This window comes from Colobus angolensis, unplaced genomic scaffold, assembly GCF_000951035.1.
Source record: "Colobus angolensis palliatus isolate OR3802 unplaced genomic scaffold, Cang.pa_1.0 Scaffold92, whole genome shotgun sequence".
Classification (NCBI taxonomy): Eukaryota; Metazoa; Chordata; class Mammalia; order Primates; family Cercopithecidae; genus Colobus; species Colobus angolensis.
In genome coordinates, this window is record NW_012123154.1 from 2,549,890 (window position 1) to 2,560,322 (window position 10,433).

Here is a 10,433-nt window from a genome sequence, read left to right on the forward strand (position 1 = left end):
AGTGACCAGCCCTTGCTGCTCTCAGCCCCTGTGGCTCCATTACAGCAGTTGTGAGCTCTTGGGCATACGCCTGACCCTCCAATACCACCACTTGAACATGAGTTTTCTTTTACTGAGACAGGATCTCACTCCATTGCCTGAGCTCTCCAGCAGTGAGATTGCAGTGGCACAATCACAGCCCATCATAGCCTTCACCTCCCAGGCTCAGGTGATTCTCCTGCCTCAGCCTCCCAAGTAGCTGGGACTACAGGCACATACCACTATGCCTGGCTAATTTTTTTGTATCTTTTCATAGAGATGGGCTCTCACTATGTTGCCCAGGCTGGTCTCAGACTCCTAGGCTCGAGTGATCTGCCCACCCCAGCCTCCCAAAGTGCTGGGATTACAGGCATGAGCCACATCCAGCTGAACATGAGTTTTCAAAGGGTGATATTATCCAACACTGAAGAAGCATCCATCAAAAGTAGAATGATGTGATTGATGCATAAATCAACAGAGATGAGTGGAAGATTGCAAGACAGGAAGAGTAGATAGATGGGTAGAAGGCAGGAAAGAAAGATATATGGGATGAATTAGATGGGTGGAAGGTTGGATGGATGGAAGTTTGGATGGATAGGTGGAAGGATAGATGATGGAAGGTTGGATGGACAGGTGGAAGAATGGATGGATGAAAGGTCATATGGACAGGTGGAAATACAGATAGATGGAAAGCTGGATGGACAGGTAGAAGTACAGACGGATGGAAGGTTGGATGGATAAGTGGAAGGATGTATGGATAGGTGGAAGGATGGATGGATGAAAGGTTGGATGGATAAGTGGAAGGATGGATGGATAGGTAGAAGGATGGATGAAAGGTTGGATGGATAAGTGGAAGGATGTATGGATAGGTAGAAGGATGGATGATGGAAGGTTGGATGGATAGGTGGAAGGATGGATGGATAGGTGGAAGGATGGATGGATGGAAGGTTGGATGGATAGGTGGAAGGATGGATGGATAGGTGGAAGGATGGATGGATGGAAGGTTGGATGGATAGGTGGAAGGATGGATGGATGGAAGGTTGGATGGATGGGTGGAAGGATGGATGATAGAAGAACTTTTTTTTTCTTTTTGTTTAAATATTTGCAAATCATTTATCTGATGAGGGATTTATATCCAGAATATACAAAGAACTCTTAAAAATCAACAAATAGCTGAAAATGAGCAAAGGATTTGAACAGACACTTCTCCAAAGAAAACACATTAATGTGCCAATGAGCACATGAAAACATGTTCAGCAGCATTAGCTATCAGGAAATATAAATGAAACCACAATGAGACACCACTTCACACCCAACAGAATAGTTAAAATTTTAAACATAGATAATAAGTGTTGGTAAGGATGTGGAAATACTGGAACCCTATACACTGCTGGTAGGGTTGTAAAATGGTGCAGCTACTTCAGAAAACAGTTTGGCGGTTCTTCTCTAAACACAGAGTAATCATATGACCCAGCAATTCTGCTCCTAGATATAGATGAAACCCTTTTTCTTGGGGTTCTAGGACGACTTGGCCGGCAGGACAGAGCCCGGCACGCAGGGCCTTTGTGTCTTTTCCCACCAGAAGCGTGGACCATTTCGCCTATCCCGGCCCTACTGGCTTCAGTTTCCGCTATGAGAGCCTGCGGGTCTCCACCTGAGAGAATGCAGGTGCTCCCCGCCGGGTGCAGAGGAGCAGGCGGGGGGCGGTCCGGATGCCACGCTCCGCCCCGTTCTGCCCCCTCTGGAGGAGGAGGTGGCCCGGTGGCCCTGGCGGCGCGGAGTCTGGCGCAGCGCGGGGAGCACGCAGCGCCGCGGGAGCCCGGGCCAGGTGAGCGAAGCTCAGACGCGGGCCAGGGAAGGACGCAGGTGCGGGCGGGACAGGGAGGGTGAGGGGGCCAAGAGGGGAGGGGACCCCCACCCACGAGCTGCCCGCGAGCCCAGCGCGCCCAGGGTCAGTCCCTGACGCTCCCCACCCTTTTGCCAGTTCCTTCCACCAAACCCGCTTTTGGGGTCCCCATCGACCTGGATTCCCGCGGAGACATTGTGACTCCATCAAAGTTTCCTCATGTTCTCTGGGCCTCAGTTTCCACCTCTGGGTAATGGGAACCATAGCCTGTACTTCACTGAACTTCCAAAAGAATGAGTGCAGCCATGTCCGGGGTCGGTCTGGCCCGCAACCATAGCACGGCCAGATCCCCAACATGCCCCAGAGATTTTGTTCACCCAGCAGCATTCGCTGGCCGCCTGCTTTGTGCCAGGCACTGTTCTAGGTGCTGGGACACTCCAGGGAATGAAATCCTCCTGGAGCTTTGCAATCTAGACTTGCAAGGCATTCTGGCGTCTGTTTTCTCATGGCCACCCTGTGAGGAGCCAGAGCAGCCAGAAATATTTGGGTCCATTCGCAGTTGTGCCTACTGAGGCACAGTGAGGTTTTAAGGCCATTACCCAAGGGCACACCCCAACAAGTGAGTACCCAAGGCTGAGTCCAGCTTTTGCCACAAAAGGCATCCCCTTAGGGTAGAAAGTCAACTCTGGTCCCATAGACCCTTTCCCAGAACAGAGTCCTTTGGGCCTGAGTATAAGAGGAGGGCTCCCTATGTGGCTGCAACCTCTCCTCTCCCTCTGGGGGATTTAGGCCCCTCCTGCATGATGATTTGCGGTCTCTCTCATTAAACCTATGAGTGGGCTGGGCGCAGTGGCTCACGCCTGTAATCCCAGCACTTTGGGAGGCCAAGGCGGGCAGATCACTTGAGGCCAGGAGTTCAAGACCAGCCTGGACAACATGGTGAAACCCCCATCTCTACTAAAAATACAAAAATTAGTCAGGTGTGGTGGCACGTGCCTGTAGTCCCAGCTACTGGGGAGGCTGAGGGAGGAGAATTGCTTGAGCCAGGGAGACGGAGGTTGCAGTGAGCCAAGATCACACCACTGCACTCCAGCCTGGGCAACAGAGTGAGACTCCTTCTCTAAATAAATAAATAAATAAATAAATAAAGCCATGAGTGTTCATGCTTATACGGGGCAGGACTGTATTCCTCACCCAGACATTTGGTGAGCAGGGCAGTAACAGAGGAAATTAAAAATACAGCCCCTCTAGCTGCCAGAGTCCCTGCCCTCTGACCACCACCAGCAAAAAATGTGGGGCTCATCAGTCCAGTCACTCAACAAATACCCATTCTTTCATGCAGCCAGTATATGCCATGCAGGGCAGCGACGCGCCTATCTGCATATGTAGGGCCTGACGCATAGAGGTCCCTAGCACATGGTTGCTGTTGTTGTGGTTATGATCACCTGGCCCTGGTCATCCAGCCTCGTCCTCAGGTGGAGCGGGAGGTCGGGAGGGCGGTGGGGGGATGGGCGATGGTGACAGTGACTGACAGCCTGGCTTGCCCTGAGTCTAGACTGAGGGCTGGGCACAGTGGCTCACACATGTAATCTCAACACTTTGGGAGGCCAAGGCAGGAGAATTACTTGAGTTCAGGAGTTCACTACTAGCCTGAGCAACAGAGTGAGACTCTGTCTCAAAAATCTAAAAAAGATCTAGGGAGCCAGGTACGGTGGCTCACACCTGTAATTCCAGAACTTTGGGAGGCTGAGGTTTGAGGATCACTTGAGGTCAGGAGTTCAAGACCAGCCTGGCAAACATGGTGAACAACTCCATCTCTACTGAAAATGCAAAAACTTACCAGGCATGGTAGCATGCACCTGTATTCCCAGGTGCTTCGGGGGCTAAGATGGGAGGATCACTTGAGCAGGGAAGGTTGAGGCTGCAGTGAGCTATGATTGCGCCACTGCACTCCAGCCTGGGCGACAGAGAAAAAAAGTAATCTGAGGCTGCAAAGAACACGATCCTCAGTGCTGTCCCCCTAGACCCATAGACCAGAACGTAAAGCCTGCAGAGGGATTGGGCAGACCCTGTAGTACCAGCCACCCACACTACTGTTGGACCTGGGAGGACCAGAGGCAGCAGGTGTCAGGGTGGGGACAGGCACAGCACTTGGAGTCACGTACAGGTTTCCAGGGTGCAGAGTCCTTTTGGATCAATGTGGATTCTCCTCCTCCTCCTCTTTCTCTTCCTGCTCTTCCATAAGGCCCTCCCCATCTCCCCAGTCAGAAAGCAGCCACCTCCCATTCTGGTGAGGTTCCCGCTGGATGATTTGCCCTGTCTTCCTTCAGTGCTCCATGGAAACTGGAATTTTAAGAAACTGGTAGAGAAGTCAGGAATGCTTTATGTCCACCTCAGTCACACAGTGTGACTTTGGGCCTCAATTTCCCTAGCTCTAAAACCCAAGTCTTGGCTGCCTTGTCTCTGACTCTCTGCAGAGGACAGCAGCCACACTGGAGATTTTTTTGTTTTTGTTTTTGTTTTTGAGGTTGAGTCTCACTCTATTGCCCAGGCTGGGGTGCAGTGGCACCATCTCAACTCACTGCAACCTCTGCCTTCTGGGTTCAAGCAATTCTTGTGCTTCAGTCTCCTAGCTGGGATTATAGATGTGCCCCACCACACCCAGCTAATTTTTGCATTTTCAGTAGAGACAGGGTTTCACCATGTTGACCAGGCTGGTCTCCAACTCCTGGCCTCAAGTGATTCGCCCACCTCGGCCTCCCAAAGTGCTGGAATTACAGATGTGAGCCACCGCACCAGGCCCCCACTGGAGATTCTTGAGATTCTGAAAGGGACAGGTTCCCTGGGAACTCAGAAAGTCTCTAATTTCCACCTGGAGCTCCCCTCAGTCCTAGAGGTCTAATAATCTATGTGACATGAAACGATTCTAGAGCATTCTTCTATTTTTTTCCCACAGGTGGTCAGTTTCTGGGTCTGCATGGCTCAGTAGAGGATGAAGTCCAACCCCCCAGGCTCCTCCCCAGAGGCCTGCAAAGCTGCAGGCCAGGGTGAGAAGAGCTGCCCTGTCTGTCAGGCCTGTGGAGAGGTCTCGGGTCCAAGGTCTGGTTTAGGGTCTGAGTCAGGGCCTGCACCAAAGCCTGGTGCCATTCCAGGGTCTGGACTGGGGCCCAAAGCTATTCCAGGACCTCAGGCGGGTTCTGGTGCTGCTCCGAGGCCTGCTGCTGTTTCAGGGACTGGACCAGGTCAAGGACCTGGGCCAGGAGCTGGGTCAGTACCTGGACCAGGAGCTGGGTCTGTACCTGGGCCAGGAACTGGGTCTATACCTGGTCTAGGAGCTGGGTCTACACCTGGGCCAGGAGCTGGGTCTGTACTTGGGCCAGGAGCTGGTTCTGGACCTGGTCTAGGAGCTGGGTCTGTACCTGGGCCAGGAGCTGGGTCTGTACCTAGTCTAGGAGCTGGGTTGGGACATGGTCTAGGAGCTGGGCCAGAAGCTGGGTCAATACCTGGGCCAGGAGCTGGATCAGTACCTGGGCCAGGAGCTGGGTCTACACCTGAGCCAGAGCTAGGACCTGGGCTCAGACAGGGGTCTGGGACTGGGCCCAAACCTAGTGAGTCAACAACAACCCCAACACCAGCGCCGCAGCAGAAGACTCAAGCCAAACCCACAAAGGTTGCCAGGCAGAAGGTTCTGGTGACTGGAGGAGGAGGCTACCTGGGCTTTAGCCTGGGATCTCACCTGGCCAAGAGTGGCACTCCTGTCATTCTGCTTGACCGCCGCAGACCCCAGTGGGAACTGTCCCCGGAAACCGAGTTCATCCAGGTACAAGGAACAAGGGTCTTAATAGACTGGGGTAGTGGTGATGCTCAGGAGCCAGTGTTTGATGTGAAACCTGTGGTGTGGGGTTTAGGGGCACAGACTCTGAAGCCAGACTGTTTGAGCTATAGCTCTGGCTCCAGTGCTACCAGCTGGGCAGCTGTGGTCACAGAAAGGGGACAATAGTAACTAACACTGATTTCACAGGGTCTCACTGGGAGTTGATGAAACAGTACACATAAACCTAGCACAGCCCCTGTGACCTAGAGAGTGTGATGAATGAGCAGGGGATGATGCTCATAGTGCCCTGTAGGATCATTTAGTGAATCCTTCCCCACCAGCCTTTCCTGATGCTACAGAGGCTTGTACTGGGCTGGGTCAGGAGGCCAGCTCTGAGACCAAGCAAGGTGCAGAGGTGTTATCTCTTGCCTTGGACTTGAACCCCCTGCCCTCATCTCTTTTTCCTCTGGTGCAGGCTGACATCCGAGATGAAGAAGCCCTGTACCGTGCCTTCAAAGGGGTGGACTGTGTCTTCCACATGGCTTCCTATGGAATGTCTGGGGCTGAGAAGGTGGGCTCCTCACACACAACACCTAGAGTTAGACAGAGTGGGGTTCCAGTCCTGGCCCTGCCCTCAGGCCCATGCATTCCCTATCATGCTTCACCTACTGTAGGAAGGACTTGGGCTACTCCCACTCTACATCCTGCATCCTTGAGACCAAATACCAGTTCAGCCATTTGGCTTTGTTTTTATTTTTGTTTTTTTGAGACTGAGTCTCACTCTGTCACCCAGGCTGGAGTGCAGTGGCACAATCTCAGCTCACTGCAACTTCCATCTCCCAGGTTCAAGTGCTTCTCCTGCCTCAGCCTTCCGAGTAACTGGGATTACAGGTACCACCAACACACCTAGCTAATTTTTGTATTTTTAGTAGAAACGGGGTTTCACCATGTTGGCCAGGCTGGTCTCAAACTCCTGACCTCAGGTGATCCACCTGCCTTGGCCTCCCAAAGTGCTGGGATTACAGGCATGAGCCACTGCACCCGGCCCCAGTTCTGCCATTTCATAACTGTGTTATCTAGGGCAAGTTTATTTAACCTCTCTGATCCTCTTTCATCGTCTGGAAAGTGAGGATATTACTATTAGTAACAACCTCTTCAGAGAGCGATGTAATAGTATCCACCAAAACATACGTACACCCGTTGCCTCAGAAATTACACTCATTTGTGTATTTGCAGCATTGTTTTTAATAACAAAACACCAGAAATAACCCATCAGTTGAGGACTATTTAAATAAATTGTGTTTTACAGTCAAATTCTATGCAGCCATTCAACAGAAAGAGGTAACTCAAAGTGTGCAGGTTAAAAAAACAGTTTCCAAGGTGCAAAGCAGTGTTTGGCATTCTCCTGTTTGTTTCCAAAAAAAGCTAAAGAAACTGTTTATTTCTATACTCACACATGCTTATATGCTGATATTAACGAGAATAGATTATCTCGAGAAACACTGGAAATTTAACAGTGGCTGCCTCTGGGGAGGGAAAAGGAAGATTTGGAATCAGGAGTGGGAGGGAAACTTCTTTTTCACCATACACCCATTTTACTGTTCGAATCCTTTTTAACCTTGATCATGTTGCCTATGAAACAAAAACAGCCGCAACACGAATAAATATAGAGCCAGGCATGGTGGCTCACACCTGTAATCCCAGCACTTTGGGAGGCCAAGGTGGGAGGATTGCTTGAGCCCAGGAGTTCGAGACCAGTCTGGGCAACATAATGAGACCCCCCCCATCTCTATTTAAAAATAATAAAAGTAAATTTTATTATTTTTATTTATTTATTTATTTTTGAGACAGCAAGGCTGGAGTGCAGTGGTGCGATCTCGGTTCACTGCAGCCTCCACCTCCTAGGTTCAATCAATTATCCTGAGTAGCTGCGATTACAGTCGCACGCCACCACACCTGGCTAATTTTTGTATTTTTAGTAGAGATGGGGTTTTGCCATGTTGCTCAGGCTGATCTCAAACTCCTGACCTCAAGTGATCCACCTGCCTCAACCTCCCAAAATGCTGGGATTACAGGCATGAGATACCACGCCTGGCCAAAAATTTTTAAGAGAATAAATATAGGCTGGACGCAGTGGCTCATGCCTGTAATCCCAACACTTTGAGAGGCCAAGGCGGGTGGATCACCTGAGGTCAGGAGTTCGAGACCATCCTGACCTATGGGATGAAACCCCATCTCTACTAAAGACAGAAACATTAGCCGGGCATGGTGGTGCATGCCTGTAATCCCAGCTACTTGGGAGGCTGAGGCAGGAGACTCATTTGAACCCGGGAGGCAGAGGTTGCAGTGAGCCAAGACTGCACCACTGCACTCCACCCTGGGCAACAAGAGCTAAACTCCATCTCAAAAAAAAAATAATAAATATAGCTTAAAAATAAGCATGGAGCTCATCTCCTGGTGTGATGAGAATTAAATGAGATCATGGATCGGGAAGCTCTCACCCTGTCCCTGGCCCATAGGAGCCCTCATAGCCGCCTAGTTTTTGTTTTTCACACCCCAGCTCCCTCATGAGGGCCCAGCCCGTATTACCATGTCCACCTTACAGATAGGGAAACTCAGGCTTTGAGAGCAGGTTCTGAGCCTGTCTTCTGTGCCAGTGATTGTGCCAGGTCCTCTCAAGTGTCGTATTGAGTCCCGCCCACCACCCAGGGGAGGTTTGCCCTCACTTTACAGATTAGGTTGCTGAGGGCCAGATGTGGGGGCAGAAACTTCCCTGGCCACCCAGGAAGATGGTGGGCAGAGCCAGGCACCCACACTCCAGGTGGGCCTTCGGGATCCCTGTCTCTGAGGTGAACATCCTGCTGCCCTGTCCCACCTGACCCCAAGCGCAGCCTTCCAGCCTCAGCAAGAAGGCATGGGTAGCACCATGACTTTCTCACCTGTCTTGTGTTTTAGCTGCAGAAAGAGCAGATTGAGTCTATAAACATCAGAGGCACCAAACTAGTGATTGATGGTAGGTGCTCAGAACCAGGTATGACCTGCTGTGCATCTCCCCCTCTCTCCCTTCTCCTGCTGCAGGCCCAGCTCCCAGAGTGTAGGGCTGGGAGACAGAGGTGGGGCCCTCCTGCCATCAATGGGAGGGCCTGGGGGCAGCACATCCCTTGTGCACTGCAGACCTGCCCAGGGCCCTGTATGAGTGTGTCAGTGTGGTCTTAGCATGTCTGGGAACATGGGGACCAGAGTTACCTCTGAGGGCTTAGGGGATGGAAAAAGAAAAGTTGCCGAAGCTGGCTGGGCACAGTGGCTAACGCCTGTAATCCCAGCACTTTGTGAAGCCGACAGGGGTGGATCACCTGAGGTCAGGAGTTCCAGACCAGCCTGGCCAACATGGTGAAACCCTGTCTCTATTAAAAATACAAAAAAATTAGCAGGGCGTGTTGGTGCATGCCTGTAGTCCCAGCTACTCAGGAGGCTGAGGCAGGAGAATCGCTTGAATCTGAGAGGCAGAGGTTGCAGTGAGCTGAGATCGCACCACCGCTCTACAGCCTGGGTAACAAGAGCAAAACTCCGTCTCAAAATAAATAAATAAGTAAATAAATAAATAAAATTTAAAAATAAATAAATAAGGCTGGGCGTGGTGGCTCACGCCTGTAATCCCAGCACTTTGGGAGGCCGAGGCAGGCGGATCACCTGAGGTCGGGAGTTCGGGACTAGCCTGACCAACATGGAGAAACCCTGTTTCTACTAAAAATACAAAATTAGCAGGGCGTGGTGGCACATGCCTGTAATCCCAGCTACTGGGGAGGCTGAGGCAGGAGAATCACTTGAACACAGGAGGCGGAGGTTGTGGTGAGCCAAGATTGCGCCATTGCACCCCAGCCTGGGCAACAAGAGTGAAACTCCGTCTCAATCAATCAATCAATCAATCGATAAAGTTGCTGAAGCACCAAAATCGAAGGCCCACGTGTGGGCTGCCTGGACATGTCCTGCCTTATCCCGCATGTCTCTGATTCCAGAGTGCCTTTTTCTATGTCTCCATCCAGTGAGACCTTCTTCTGACTTGTCTCTGGCAAGGCAGCCCAGGGGTCCAAGCCACAGTGAGAAAGAATAAGGAGCAGGCCTGGCTCCCAGAGGCCCACGGAGCAGGAACTTGACCTGCACCCTAAGTTAAGGGCAGAAGACTCTTCCCTCCTGAACAGCTGTAGATTCTGGGAGGGTCCCGGGGGTCCAAGCTGTGCATTGAAAACTTGGTGGAGATCTGCATGGCACCTCCTTAGCTGACTCCATGCTCACATGTGTCCCATGTGTCCCGTGTGTGTGTCTGTGTCTTTGCACGTGTGTGTGTGTATTTGTTGCTATGTGCACCTGCTGCTGCAGTCTGTGTTCGCCAGCGGGTTCCGAGGCTCATCTATACCAGCACTGTCAACGTTGCATTTGGCGGGAAGCCCATAGAGCAGGGCGATGAGGACTCCGTGCCATATTTCCCATTGGACAAGGTACCTGTCTTCCGGGAGAGGTGGGCGGGGCCCGCGGGCCGGGGACCCACAGCTCAGAGGGTAGGAATGGGTGGAAGCAAGGTTGGTTTCACAACTCAGGATGCGTCCTAGCAGGAAGGGGCCCCCAAAACTGGCTGGCATCAGCACTCCCCAACCTGGCCACATTCTACCCATGTGACCCTGACCCTGAGCAAATCACTTAAGCCCTTTGAGCCTCTGTTTTGTTTTTTGTTGTTTTTTTACTTTTTCTTTTTTTCTT

At 51.5% G+C, this 10,433-nt stretch overlaps 1 protein-coding gene across 1 annotated transcript in view; it reads left to right on the top strand.

Moving 5' to 3' along the window:
- The first annotated feature begins 4,856 nt into the window (after window positions 1–4,856).
- SDR42E2 (short chain dehydrogenase/reductase family 42E, member 2) overlaps window positions 4,857–10,433 on the top strand; it is a 31,870-nt gene continuing 26,293 nt past the window's right edge. Inside the window, exons 1-5 of the mRNA XM_011931909.1 lie at window positions 4,857–4,911; window positions 5,500–5,684; window positions 6,154–6,249; window positions 8,634–8,691; window positions 10,056–10,174. Of these exons, the coding sequence (XP_011787299.1) occupies window positions 4,857–4,911; window positions 5,500–5,684; window positions 6,154–6,249; window positions 8,634–8,691; window positions 10,056–10,174 (513 nt within the window). The remainder of the gene's footprint in view (window positions 4,912–5,499; window positions 5,685–6,153; window positions 6,250–8,633; window positions 8,692–10,055; window positions 10,175–10,433) is intronic.